Source organism: Prosopis cineraria, unplaced genomic scaffold, assembly GCF_029017545.1.
Source record: "Prosopis cineraria cultivar Desert tree isolate PC_DT_omini unplaced genomic scaffold, ASM2901754v1 PC4, whole genome shotgun sequence".
Lineage (NCBI taxonomy): Eukaryota > Viridiplantae > Streptophyta > Magnoliopsida > Fabales > Fabaceae > Prosopis > Prosopis cineraria.
Window position 1 is genome coordinate 36,985,701 of NW_026555335.1, and position 15,717 is coordinate 37,001,417.

The window sequence follows — 15,717 nt, forward strand, 5'->3', positions numbered from 1 at the left end:
CTTCCCGGAATCTAGTGGCGTGGCGTTTGATTATTGGTAAAACTTCAAAGGTTTGCGGTGCCGCATCGATTTTGTTAATTAATCAATATATATTGTAAAGTGTATAATCTACAGTTAATTGCGAGTGAACAGTTCCATAGTATTTTTCTTTTTTTCTTCCCTGATTTTTGTATGATAAAAGTTTATACAGAACACAGGTTCAAAAATTAAAAAAAAAAAATAGGTGTGGGATCCAGAGTAAAAAATATTTATAAATATGAGACTCATAAAAAATAATTTATAGGAGATCTAATTTTTTTATAAATGTAAAAGATTTATCATTTATCATTTATTTCTTGTATTTTTAAAAAATTAATTTGCAAAACCTTATAATTTTATTTAATTTTAAATCACATTCTTATAGTTTATTTTGTTTCAATTGAAAACTCACAGTTTGATCCGTAGATTTGTTAATCCATGAATGTTAAAATCCTTGACATTTTCTTAAAAAATAAAATTTAAAACTTTTATATTTTATTAAATCATTATATAACTTTATAACTAATTTAATTATTTGTATAATTAAAAATATTTTTTCGTTAAAATTTAAAATATAAATTATAAATTTATCACAAGGCAATTACAAAATTAAGAAATTAAATTGTAAATTTTTGAAATTTAACACTTAAAACATAACTTAAATTAATTGATCTTTTTAAAACCTCTCAGCCATTCTCCCTAACATATATCAAATTATAAAGAGTTTAATTCACATAAAATAAACTATAAAAACTTATCTTAGAATTTAAAGAAACTATAAGATTAATTTTTATATATTTTTATTTATATTTTTAATATGTATAAAGATAATGCATTGTAAAATAGATTTTCTTTAATTGTAATTTACACTAGACAACACTTTCTAATTAAAATAAATTATTATTTATATTTGTAATATGCACGTGCACAACAAATTTTAAAATAGAATAAGTTTTATTTAATTTTAATCTACATAAAATAATAAATTATGAATATACTAAATTTTTTTAATTTAAATATATATAAATATATATTTTTATCTTTTAAATATTACACGGGAAACAGATCTGGTTTGGTTAATGATCCAAAATCAAAAAGAATAAAAATAAGATAAATATACTATCTTCCACCTTAAATTATAAAACACTTTAAATATTTTAAAATATAAAATATTTTTTAAAAAAAATACTAAGATTTTATTAAATAAATATATCTTAATATTATCCTTTCTTTTTCTATTTAATTTATATTTTTCTTTTTTTTAATATATTAAATTAATGATATTTTTTTAAATTATATTTTTATTTTAAAAATAATATTTTTAAATATGTTTAATAAGATTTATTTACTTATTGGCACCTAAAATTTTGTTTGAAACTAAAAATATCTTATAATTTGGGATAAAGAAAGTATATTGGTACCTTTAATTTTAATTTAGCTAAAGTATACGTTTAATTTTTTTACTTTACACAATATTTTATTTTAGTCCCTTAATTTTATAAAGTATCTTTTATGCCATTTAATTCCAACATAATTAATTTTATCACAAAAAAAAGATACATTAAATTTAAATATTGATAAAATATTTTTAAATATTAACATATTAAGTTTAATTTTTAAAAAATAATAATTGACACAAAAATTAATAATTTAAAACTAACAATGTTAGAATTAGATGATTGAAAATATACTTTTTAGAATTATAAAATTAAATTCAGTCTTTATATAAAGTTAGAAGACTAAGAATATGTTTTAGCCTTTTAATTTTGATTACATAGTTAATACTCATTGGCTTTTTTTTTGGTTAGAATATATTGACTATTTTTAATTTTATACAATTGTTTTTCCTAGGCTTATCATGTTTGATGCTTATAACTAATTTTTTTAAAAAAAATCCAAAGTTTAACCATGATTCAAGTATTAATGAGTCCAATTAAAGAAAATTCTTTTAAAAGTAATTATTATATTTACATAAAGCCGAATACAAATCATTATGCTTAACCAGTTATAGTTTATTTACTAGGATCCAATGACAGATCTAGGGGGTTTGCCCTCAGGCTACAAATTATCTTTATTATTTTTACTTAAAAAAAAATTTGGCTCCCCACTTCCATGAATTTTTTCTTTCTGGACACCCAATGAATTACGCTGTGGATCCGTCGTTGCTAATATCAATTGTTTTTTTTTTTTTCGTGCTAATATCAATTGTTATGGTCATATAAACCATATCACATGCATTAAAAAGAAAGAATTACCATCAATATTTACACGTGGATTTGACTTACAAATAATTAGTTTCTTCATAAAAAATCATATATAATTCTCCCCTTTTAAAATCGTGTGCCATAGATTAATAAAAGTTTGTCTAGTTAGTAAGGGTTTGATTTATTATCCAAGTATCTTGTTAGCAAGCAATCTGTAAATACTCTTATAAATATTCTATAAGTGTGTTGTTGGTTTTTAGTTCATCAAAAATCAGTTTGCTAAAAGTTTATTTAACAAAAATTAATTTAGTGAAAGTTAGTTGTTGTAACAAGATTTATATTTGAATACATTTTAAAAAAAAATTAGTTTGATAAATTAAAAGTTGTTTGGATTAATAATGATTTATACTTTTAAATATACAATGATTAAAAAAGATATTGATTTATAATAATTGATAATTTTTATTATATAAATGTAATGTTAAAAAATTGTAAGGGTTAAAATATAAAGTTTAATATTGGAATGAATTATGTAATCATTTTACTATCTATGTATTTGATTTATTTTATACTAATAAGAAAGGGGCTCTTGCTTTTGCCTTTTATGATTGGCAGAATTCACAAGAGGCCATTGTTGGGGGGGGGGGGTAAGGTCACAAGGCTTAAGAAAAGTTTACTTGCTTTTGGATTTGGACCGAACCCTAGCCGTACATCGCAAACCATGTCGTCTAAGCAAGGTAGCTCCTTCTCCAATGTCGGTCACAGGAATCACCTGATTCTCGAATTCGACGGACTCTTATGATGTTTTGTTCTTTTTTTCTTTATTTTCATTTGTGAGACTCGTATGTTTTGATATGTTCACTAGTATTTTTATTTTTCTTTTCGTCTGAGATTAATATTTGGGTATGTAGGTGAAAAAGCCAAGTCTTTGAAGAAATCCAAGTCTAATAAAAAATGAGGAGCTCGAGTAGAGATAGCCAGATAGGAATGAATTAATGAAGACACTAGGCTTGGTTACACGATGAGAATGAAAAAATAATTGAGGGTGTCATGGTCAAATATAGAATTAAATACTCATATTTGATACTTTATATTTACATTTTTATTTCAAAAGCTATTCAATAAAACTTTTAAAATTTCACGTCCCAATGAGATTGAAAAGTTCTTTTAAAAATTACACTTGTTCTCATAAAATTATTTTAAATAATTTTTTACATTTTAAAAGTAAAAGAAAAAAATACTTTTAGAATGTGAAAAGCTAATTACCCAAACCGCGTCCAAGTCTTTGAACATGTGCTGATTTGAAATTCAGCCCTTTTTGTCTATAAAAAATTAATTACTTGCTGGAAGCGTGATATCTGGCTGGGATAAGTCAAGCGTCGAGGCCGGCACGATTTAGATGCTATTGCGAGGAGTTGCCATGTTGAATCACGCTAACACACTCACGAAATGAAATATGACGGATTTTTTTTATTTATTAAGAAAAAAGACACAACGATTGACTTTTAGTTAATCTTGTTTTAATATGACGGATTTTTTTTTATTAAGAAAAAAGACACAACGATTGACTTTTAGTTAATCTTGTTTTAAGTGTTTGTGCAATATTTCGTTGCTACTTTGGAGAATAATACAGTGCGGTGAATCCTAACGAAGATGTATGGCACATAGAGCCTTGACCACTAGCTTTGTCGGTTGTTTGGTTGATTTTGCACTCCTCTTCTCAGTCAAAGTACCGAGACAAAACGTCAACACATTGTTGGCTATTTTCCATAATTCTCGCAACCCACTAGGTCTCTTTGAAATGATATGTAAAAACAATAACTTTTTTTTTATTATTTTTTAATTTTATTTATAAATTACTTTTAACATGTTTTATCAAAATTAAAAAAATTTAAAATTTTGTTAACTCTATCTAAAAATTTAATAAATTTTTAAATTTATTTTTATTATATATATATATATATGTACTAATAATATATTTTATTTTGTAATATTTAATGGAGAGTGAAATGATAAATTTATTATGAAAGTTTAATGATGTAACTTAAATAGGGGCAAAAAATTTATTTTTTCTGTCTTATAAATAGGATTGAAGAAAGTATATAAAATTATTGATTTTTAAACCATGGCAAGAGTGTATTTTTCAATTCCATCTAAAAATCCACCGCTCACTGGAGAGAGGGACAACAAAGGGATACAATTATAAGGAATCAAATCTTTCGAAGACCAGAATTTTTTGTGAATGTGTTTCAATACCAAATTTTTGGCTGAACCATTCCTACATAAATTGAATTGCATTACCATTATTTAATTAAAATAAAATTAATGCTTTTAATTGAAGAGAAATTACAGGTCTAATTAAGGTCTAATTCTTTTTAATTAGTTATATTTTTCTTTTTAAATTTTATGTAAAATAGAAGTCATTACTTATGAGCTCATAAATACAGTAACTAATCAAATAATCATGGTTGTCTCATGAACCCAGTATCTCATGCCATCCATGCCCTAGTCAATAAAAATATGTCAAATTGTAGCAGTTTAATTAAACAAAATATCACGTGTCATTATTTTTATGACTTTGTTTTTAGAATTTGGTATCTCTTCAACATATTGTATTTTTTTTTCTATCATCATCAATAGCAAAAATACTTTATATTTACAACTACCTAATATGTTATAATTTTTATTAGATAGAATATGAATAATATAATGTATGGGTTTCATGCAGAAATTTCTCATACATTGTCTAATTTTCATGATCCATGGAATCAATAGATCAATTATTCACTTTTTTTTGTGTTTTTTACGTGGGAGATGGGACATTCACATGTAATACGAACGAATGAAAATAAAATGTCAAGAAATGTATTTTTTTTAATAATTTCATCTTTTGCTATTTTCAAGTAAACTAAACTTACTCTTGAATGTAATGGACATACTATGATATAAGTGAAATTACGTTTTTATCATATTTTTTCCGTTTATTTTTCTTCAATTTCTTTTTTTCTTCCTTTTCCTTTTCAAATAAGAATAGGTGGCGCTTGGAGGCGGAACTGCCGCAGGGTAACACATGGTGGTGGGCCAGGTATGGTTTTCGCGTATTCTATACAATCACTCAACTCATGCCGCCACCGACATTTGCACGGCCAGTGCTAAATGTGTGTGTGTGTTTAGCCAGTATATATATAAAATTTTTCAACCAGAATCAAAATTATTTACGTAACATATATAAGAAGTGTACCTAGACATGAACTCTGTGTAAGTGTATACAAAACAGCTACTTAGAATAACACACATTGACGGAAAAGTCGTGTTCTTGCGTTTATGGAAAAAAAAAAAAAAAACTACAGATCACTATCTGATTTTCTATATACATTGAATTTGGTTTTCTTCCACGTTTTGTGGCACAAACGGAGGGAAGGGGGAAAAAAGAGAGAGATGACGAGGCACTGTTTCAAAATTAATGTTCTCTTTTATGTAATCTGTTCATTTTATATATAAGAGAAAAAACTGTATTATTCAATTTAAGAAAGTTAATTAATTATAATAATTATATTTAAAAATAAAAAATTTGAACTAAAATACCCTATATTAATCAATATAAATATGTATTAATTATTTTTTATTAATGTAAATTATAAGAGGCCATTTAGAAAATATGTAATAAATACTTATTAAAATATGTAATTTTACTTATATAAAAATAAATAAAAATAATATTTTTTTTATAAATAAAAACAGAGTAGTATGTTGTTTTATTATATAAGCAAAAAAAATGTTCTCTTTTCTGTGTGTTGTTTTCTGCACATCAGCATTTTCCCTGGATCCTATGTGTTTGGATCTAAAAGTGCAATGCACATGATTAATTAATTAAAAGCAAGAAATGGTGAGGCTCTCTCTCTCTCTCTCTCTCTCTCTCTCTCTCTCTCTCTCTCTCTCTCTCTCTCTTTTTTCCATGCACGCACCTGGCTGTTAATTTCACCTTCTGGAAAGTTACTTTACCATAGGTCATCATTGGCCACTGCATGTTGAAGCTCATTTAATAGGTACATTTTCTTCTGTTATTTGTTGTGATTCCTTGAGTATTGTTTAAGATACGTCTTTTTCCAGGAATATCTACTCCAGGATGGACTCTCTTCAACGCCATGGTCTGCATAGGGACTACTTTAAAAAAATAATAATAATAAAAATAATTATTTTAAGTAGCTTTGGATTTGATTTTTAATTTTAATTTTAAAATTTGACATTAAAAATATTACATTTTAAATTGATGAAGTTATTATCCAAATAATGTAACAAATTTCAAATGAATAAGAAAAATGAGTTAATGTTCAAAGTAAAAAGAAAATTGAAAGTGATGAACTTGTGTTTATTTTTCAGTCAACGATATAGGTGAGAATGAGAAATAAGAGAAAAACAAGAGTAATAAAAACACTGATAATAAAAATATGAATAAAACAAGAAAGCTAGAGGAGCTAAAATTTTAAATAATTAAGGTATAAAAAAAATTTAAAATTTGAAATTGCTATTCAGTTTAGGTACAAGAGCTATTCAAACTGCATGCCTCCTCTTGTCTTATCGATTAATTAGTTCCTTTTATTGAAATTAATTATTAACATTTACATATATTTTCATTTTTACCCTTGTTAAATATATATAATTTAATAATATACTTTCTCTCATTAACATTTGATTAGAATAAAAGAAAAAAACTTGTAATAAAAAGCCAATAACATATTTTATAAATATGTCCACAAAATCGTTATATTTAATTTCATGCCTTATAAATATAATAGGAGGGAGTACATGTTTTTAAATCTCCATTCATTGCTGGAAATGAAAGTTTTAGCATTGGAATCAAGCCCACGTCTCAATTTTTTATATGCTCCCTTTAATTTAGTCTTTTATATTAGTTGCCTTTGCAAAATAATTTTATAATCTAAATTAATGTAAATCACCTCGTAAGAATTTAAGAGATTACTCATAATATTTTAAAAAATGCTCTAACTATCAGTTTTCAATAATAAGGGGGTTAAAAAGAGTATATGTTTTTTGAATTTGATTTACTCATCAAGGGCAACGATGAAACTAAAAATAATTTCATGTTAAAAATGTACGTACTGTTAACAAACTTTTTTGTGGAATACTTTAAAATGGCTTACATTAAAAAGCATACTAATATTAGTTTTGACTAATAAGATCTCACAATTTCAACGGTCTTAGCATGGGTAATATAACATTATAACAATTCAAAAAGTCCACAAAAGAATGTGCCTTTGTAACGGTTTTAAGTTTTGACTGCTGTTAGGCAGAACGGTAAAATGCTAATCAGGTAACATGTAAAACGGAAATTAACATACTCACATCTCACGAACCTGGAAATTGGGATTATGTATAGTTGGTAAATCGAATCGCTAGTGTTCTTTTGTTTCTTTCTTTTTTTTGGGCCAAGGAAGTTCTTTTGCTTCTTTCAATGAAGACAATGCCAGGGACGAACAAAACGAATCAACTTGCGCCCGTCCAAACCCTGGCATGCCATATGAACATGAGAGTGATGGATCCAACAATTTTAGAATGTGGGGCAAAATAAACACACACACATTTTATGAGAACAGTAAAATTAATAGTAGTAAATATTGATGATCATTTATATATACTATAAATGTAAAATTGAGAAAAATGAAATCCTTTTGCAAGGGCACTTGCCCCCTTTACCCCTTTACATTGTATATAAGTACGTCCCCCTCATATGCAATAAGCTTAAACATTACTAACATGTAATTGATTATTATTAGAAATTAATTAAAATTGGTCTTGGTTTTATATTTTCTACAATTTTAATTTAAAAAGCGAGTTAGACTACTTAATTTAAGGTCATAATTAGTAGTATGGTTTATTAGATTTTTATATATTATATATAAAGTATTATTGCAATGTAATTAATAGTAACTTTTTAGTATACAACTTAATAATTCTATCCAGTTTTAAATTTGAAGTCAAAATTTATGAAATAAAATCTGAGACCCTGATGTAATTTTCCTTGAAAAGAAACTATTTATGTTTCTTGAATTTGCTGAGCTGGCGAAGCATTTTTATCGATCACAATTCCAAACCGGTTTCACGGATTCCCCGTAGCGGTAACTCGTTCACCGACTCTGTTTTTAGCTGCGCTCGTCGTCCCCTGCTTTCTCACTCATCGATCATCGTTTCATTTTCACCTCTCACTTGTTTCTCTCTCATCAGTATTTTATTATTCTTTCAGCAAATCCTGTAGACATTGAATCGCTAGCGACCAAATTGCCTTATTCCCATGTCCGTCCCTCTCATCTCTCTCTCTTCTTCTATATAATCTCTAGCTTCCCTCACCTTCCTCGTCTCACACTCGCTTTAACGCAGCTGTCATTTCTTATTCTTCTTTCATCTTTCTGCTAACAATGGAGTGACGATCTTCTGTTCTCCTACTCAGATCTGCTAAAGAAAGGTACGTCGAATCTTTTTTCCGCGTCTCAGATCTAGTTATGCATTCACCTTCTTCTCGGATTCGTCCATTTATTTTTCCTGTTCCGTTCAAATCTTTCATTTAAACGCGTGATTTTAACTTATTTTCTTTTTTCTTGTGTCTTTTTTTCCGTTTTCTCTTGATATGTGCTGTGCTCGTACGTGAGCTTCTGTTCTTCTTGATCTTCTTTTGCAAATCTGTCAATGATTGTTGATGCAGCTGTATGAATTGTTATTCTTTATGAATGTGTTTTGGATTATGTAGATCTGTGTAATCATCGTGGACTTCGCCATGTAATTTATTTGTATACTTTTCTTTTATTTCTGCGTACTGCTTGCCTTCACTGTTTGGCGCACAGCTGTCAACCGCAAAGGCACCGGGTAGCCAGTTTTGTATGCTTTGAAAGTTCTTGCATCTTTAAAATATGTCATATTCCCACTGTGATGATTTGCTTGGCATTACCTTGACGAGTCTCCGTTGAATTTCAATCACTGAGATGCCAAATGATCATTGATACCTTCTGATCCTCTCGCTCACGTATAATTTTACCCCAGTCCAACCTTATATTTTTATTTTATTTTAGAAAAAAACATATATGTAGAACTTCCATTAATTAAATATTAGTTGAACGCGGTTTCTACTCATCCAAAATTTAGTGAATTTCTGTCTTTAATTTTCATACTAGTCTTTGCACAAGAAAATTTGGGGAATATTTGAACTCATTTCATGCATCTGTGTCAACTGACTGGGTAGATAATGGCAACTGAGTGTTGGCTTTGTTGATATAAATTGTGAGACGTATTTCATTGCTGTTTTGTTCTTGTCCAGGTCTAAACTACTTGTGAAGAACTACTGCAGTCCAACACAATGGCAATCGGGAAATACACTAGAATAGATAATAGAAGATCAGGTTCGAGTTACTGTTCCACAGTGACTATTGTTGTGTTTGTTGCCCTATGCTTAGTTGGGGTCTGGATGATGACATCATCCTCCGTAGTTCCTGTCCAAAACATGGATGTGTCTCAGGAGAACAAGAATGAAATCAAAGAACAGGACATGAAAGAACAGAGTGGGTTGAAAGAACACGTGAGTGAAAGTAATGAAGGGAATACACGGCAATTTGAAGATAATCCAGGTGATTTGCCTGAGGATGCAACCAAGGGGGATGGTAACGTCAACCCTGATAACAATGATAAGTTGTCAGAAAACCAAGAGAAGAAAGAGGAGAAGTCTTCTGAAGATACCAGGAAAGAAGATGGAGATCAAAGAACAGGAGACACAGATTCCAAGATAGAAAATTCAGAATCAAACCCTGAAGCCTCAGAGAAAAATGAAGACAGTAATGAAACTTCCAATAAAGGAGAGGTTGAAGAAACTTCACCTGAGAAGAAACCTGATTCTGATGAGAATGAGAAAAAATCTGAGTCAGATGATGACAAAAACTCTGATTCAGGTGAAAGTGAGAAGAAATCAGATGATGCAAGTGAAACAAAAGATAGTAAGATAGAGGAGAAGGTGGAAGGGAATGATAGCGAAGGATCTGACGAAAACTCTGGTGAGAAGAATACAGATGAGAATGCAAAAAACCAAAGTTCGAATGAGGTATACCCTTCTGGAGCTCAGTCAGAGCTTCTAAATGAAACTACCACTCAAACTGGGTCCTTCTCAACTCAGGCATCAGAGTCAAAGAATGAAAAGGAGGCTCAAGAATCCTCTAGACAGCCAGCCGGGTACAATTGGAAAGTTTGTGAAGTTACTGCTGGCCCTGATTACATTCCATGTCTGGACAATTTGAAAGCAATTAAGAGTCTTCGAAGCACTAAGCACTATGAACATCGAGAGAGGCACTGTCCTGAAGAGCCTCCCACCTGCCTGGTTCCTCTTCCTGAAGGATATAAACGCTCTATTGAGTGGCCTAAAAGCAGAGAGAAGGTAGAAATAGACTGACAATGCTTGTAAATTGTCATTTAGTGTTTGAAAATTTATTCTTCCATAAAATAATAAATTTTTCTCTTGCAGATATGGTATTCCAATGTTCCTCACGCTAAGCTTGCTGAAGTCAAGGGTCACCAAAATTGGGTGAAAGTAACTGGCGAGTACCTCACTTTTCCGGGTGGTGGAACCCAATTTAAGCATGGGGCACTTCATTACATTGACTTTATACAAGAGGTAGTATATATTTTCCAATATCTTGTTGGTATTGACATTAACAGTTCATCTTGATGTTAATATTTCTGTAAGTTTATATTTGGATGACGTTTGCTTTAAGCATCTATCCACCATTTTAGATATATTAAACTTTCCCATAAACTAGTTAACCATCACATACTCTGTCAAGTGTTGGCATTTTTTTGTCTCCATCTATTTTGTAGACCATGAATTTCTTGGTCATTTTTCTTAAACTACAGAATCTTGTTGATGCAGTCTGTACCTGATATCGCTTGGGGAAAACGCTCACGCTTGGTGCTGGATGTTGGATGTGGTGTTGCCAGCTTTGGAGGATTTCTCTTTGATAGGGACGTACTTACTATGTCTCTTGCTCCTAAAGACGAACATGAAGCTCAAGTACAATTTGCACTTGAAAGGGGAATTCCTGCTATATCTGCTGTGATGGGCACACAGAGGCTTCCCTACCCTGGGAGAGTATTTGATATTGTCCATTGTGCTAGATGCAGAGTTCCTTGGCATATAGAAGGTACTTAAATGCCCAAACTTTTATGGTGCTGATTAGACAATGCATGTTAATATGTATGTGTTTTGTATGGCAAACGAATACTAGTTTTGTTTAGCATTTATGCTTTAAAAAATTCATGCCCCTTTTTAGGCATTGTGATTTTAAGATAACTTGTATAGATAGTAATGACACGAATTCAATGCAAAAGACAACAGGAATTTTTTGGGACGTTTATCAATTTGTACTGCTGCAGGTGGTAAACTTCTGTTGGAGCTAAATCGATTATTGCGACCTGGTGGTTTCTTTGTATGGTCTGCTACTCCTATTTATCAGAAGCTTGCTGAAGATGTTGGAATTTGGAATGGTAGGTGGTATAAAACTTACGTTTACATCCTTTATTCATTTAAATTTTAGCACATATTAACTGATAAGTTTAATGCATTCATTTGCAGCCATGAAAGCACTAACGAAAGCTATGTGCTGGGAAGTTGTGTCCATCACCAAGGATAAAGTTAATGGTGTGGGTATTGCTATCTACAGGAAGCCAATGTCTAATGAGTGCTACGAGAAACGTTCAAAGAATGAGCCTCCTATGTGTCCTGACTCAGATGATCCTAATGCAGCATGGTATTTCTGCTTTACTGATGTATTATTACTATTCTGAAGCAAGGAAAATGTTTAGGAGGCATACTGTGTTTACATATAAAAATCATGAAACTTGAATACAGCTGGGACTGATGTTTACCATTTCTGCTACAAATAAAAACCTTGAGCAACAAGGCTACGCTCAATAATCTTGTACTTTTAATATATTGTGAATGTCTAATCTCTTTGGTGTGACAGGAATATTCCATTGCAAGCTTGCATGCACAAAGTGCCAGTGGATTCAGCTGAACGTGGGTCACAATGGCCAGAGCAGTGGCCAGCAAGACTGACCAAAGCACCCTACTGGTTGTTGAGTTCCCAAGTTGGAGTATATGGAAAGCCTGCCCCTGATGATTTTATTGCTGACTATGAACACTGGAGTCGTGTGGTGTCCAAGTCCTATCTAAATGGGATGGGAATTGACTGGTCAAAAGTGAGAAATGTCATGGATATGAGAGCTGTCTACGGAGGGTAAGCACTATTAATGGTCGCAGTTGTTGCTCTGTTTGAGTTATAATAGGTTGTGATTATTATCTTCGGCATCTTGCCCTTTCTTGCTTTGACCCCCTTTACGGTTTGCAGATTTGCTGCTGCTCTGAGGAATATGAAAATATGGGTCATGAACGTGGTTTCGATAGAGACTGCAGATACCCTTCCCATCATATATGAACGTGGCCTTTTTGGCATATATCATGATTGGTGTGAATCCTTTAGTACCTACCCTAGGACCTATGATCTCCTCCATGCAGATCATCTCTTTTCAAAGCTCAAGAAAAGGTGTGCATTAATTACTGTCTTTCACATTTATCGTCAACAAAATTTAACGGTCAGATTACTAAAATCTGGGTTGATTTGGTTACGCAGGTGCAATATAGTGGCTGTTGTTGCTGAGGTTGATCGGATTCTCAGGCCTGAGGGGAAGCTTATTGTCCGTGACAATGTTGAAATTATTACTGAGCTTGAAAGCATGTTGAGGGCAATGCATTGGGAGGTTCGCATGACTTACTCTAAGGACAAGGAGGGATTGCTCTGTGTCCAGAAATCCATGTGGCGGCCATCAGAATCGGAAAAACTTGAGTACGCTCTTGCCTAATCATGGATGTGCTGCAGATGAGAAATAGGTGATTTTTGGGTTTGGTTGCTCTAAATGCTCGTGTAACTTCTGAATTTTTTTTTTCCAAGAAGAGAAAAAAGGGGGAAAAAACAAGAAAAAAGAAATCTCGTGTAACTGGTACTTCCACATAAGTCATGTATGATGTTAGTTAGGCACCTTAGTGTTCCGTCGTCCTTTGGTTTTTCAATATTGATATTTATTTGGAGGGTGATGTCTTCTGCTGTAACGTTGAATGGCGGGGAGGTAAACCTGATAGCATTCTTGCAAAAGTGTAAAGGCAATTGGTTTAGAAGCCTAATAGTTTTGTTGTTCTTGAAATCATACTCGTATTTTCTGTGGCTCTTAACACAGCTCTTACTTTTCATAGCCCCTTTTTGGTAGAGTGCAAACGGGTCCGGAGTGGGTTACTCCGGAACTTATGGTGGAATAATTAGAATTTGATGCCAGGGTCAACTGTTAAGTATGTTCCCATTTGTCAACTTGATTGCGAGTTGGGTGGGGGAGAATTCAAATCCTATCCACGTCGATGATGTCATCAACTAGCTCTATTAGATAATCGAATAAGTCCGGGAACAAAGATTCAAATGTGCCGAGTTTGTTGAATATACATTATCTTAGTGCTTTCCTAATAAAAAACTATTAGAGAGCTTGGCTACAGTTCTTGGGAGACCATGATGCGATCCCACCGACCATCTCTCACGATTTTTGTTTTTTTTTTTGTTTTGGGCGGATTTTAATAAGTTTAATTAAAAAATAAAGGGGGATCCAAATTGGCTTATTTGTCCTCTTCTATTCCTTTTTTCGGATCTGACCAAATTGACTTATTTTAGTCCTCCAAGTGATTACTAACTGAAACTCTCAATTCTTTTTCCTTTTTTGTTCTTAGCCCCAAATTAATTGAGATGCTTGATCTTCCTTGAAAGTCCACCAGGGGAACAACACTAAATATAGAAAGTAGCCCAATCTTTTCCGCTTCTTGCACGTTGCAGGACTTTACACTCTTTTGTTCCGGGGAGACATGAATGAAGAGTTTCTGAAAGAATCTAATTGACACCTAACATATTTAGTACTTGTTAAAATAATAATTTTACTTGTCAATTTATTAATTTTTACTTCTTGATGATCTTTTTAAAAGATTAGATTTTTTTGGGAATCCTTTATTGATATTTTCCTTTATTTTTTTAACAGCTGCAGGACTTTATATATACGATACATTGATTAGATTATATGAATACATCATTATATCGTAGATGATCGAAACTGGTGTATATATTGACAGGGGACCAATAAGGGTTACGGTCCTCTTAATTTTTTGATATTTTCTTAGTAAAATTTAGGGATAATATATTTTTTGCCCTTAACTTTGATACATTATAAAAACTTTGAGATATTAGATAGAATTTTTATTTTTATTTTACAATAGTCTTTTACACATGTATAGTCCAATTGCAATGGTAGCTTAAAGATAATTATCATATAATATATTTATTTTCAATAAGACAACATTACAGTTACTCTTAAAGTATTTATATAATTTGATTTTGCTTTCATTTTATATTTAATGAAATAAGTTATGAGAATTATTACTAACAAACTTTGTAAAGTATTGCAACAAAAATTTTAAGATATATTGAATGAAGAACATATCAATTAAAAGAATGAAATAATAAATTCAATAAGTAAGTAATATAATTTTTTATGTTGGACAGAATTTTAGATACCAATGATGCATTAAATTATTTAATACTTATGGGAAAGATGAAATATTCACTAATTTAATGATAGTTTATATTGAGAAGGAATTTTTTAAAAATTTTATTGTAAACATAATAATTAATTATTTTTATACTATAAAAATTAATGAATAAAACTTATTTTTGCTATATATGTGTGTGTAAAATTGAATATAAATATATACATATTGAAATATTTATGTTATGTTAGTTATATATATAGATTTAATTTTTTTTTATTATCATATATGCTTTATTATTTCGGCCTTCAAACAAAATTTTTTGGCTACATCCTTGTATATTGATATTGATTAAGTTTTAATATTACAAACGAGTAGTGATTATTTATACATGCTTCCAGATAAATTAGTAACTATCTAAGAGTACTTGGTTTAATTGGTGGAGAGAGTTGAAATAGCTTATTTTAAGGTCTTGAGTTTGAGCTTTAAATTATGTAATCACATTAAATAAATACATCAAAGGCATTTTTAAAATTCCTGTAAAAAAAAAAGAAATATTGGTAAGTGACTAAGTAGGAATGAAGGGAGGGGGACCAATATGTGACACCCCTAAATTTTTAAATTTTTTATTAATATTATATATATTATATATTTTTCTCTTTAAAATTTATGAAAATTTTATAATATATATGATTTTTAATCTCAGCCACTCTCATAAAAGACTACAAACAGGACTTTTAAACATAAATAATAATAATATTAGTAGTACTTATAATAATAATGATAAATGTGTCCAGCAATATATGATTATATATATAATATTATTCGTTGAAAGTTGGAAATAGCTCCAAAAGCACGAGTGTTTCACAT

The 15,717-nt window shown here is 30.3% G+C and overlaps 1 protein-coding gene across 1 annotated transcript; it reads left to right on the forward strand.

The window, feature by feature from the left end:
* The first annotated feature begins 8,497 nt into the window (after positions 1-8,497).
* On the forward strand, positions 8,498-13,500 carry LOC129309214 (probable methyltransferase PMT26). Its single transcript, XM_054950649.1, has 9 exons — positions 8,498-8,703; positions 9,550-10,653; positions 10,741-10,890; positions 11,146-11,416; positions 11,649-11,759; positions 11,848-12,022; positions 12,239-12,511; positions 12,623-12,817; positions 12,905-13,500. Exons 2-9 carry the CDS (start codon positions 9,589-9,591, stop codon positions 13,131-13,133), a joined length of 2,469 nt encoding a protein of 822 aa, XP_054806624.1. The 5' UTR covers positions 8,498-8,703; positions 9,550-9,588; the 3' UTR covers positions 13,134-13,500.
* Positions 13,501-15,717: the final 2,217 nt, after the last annotated feature.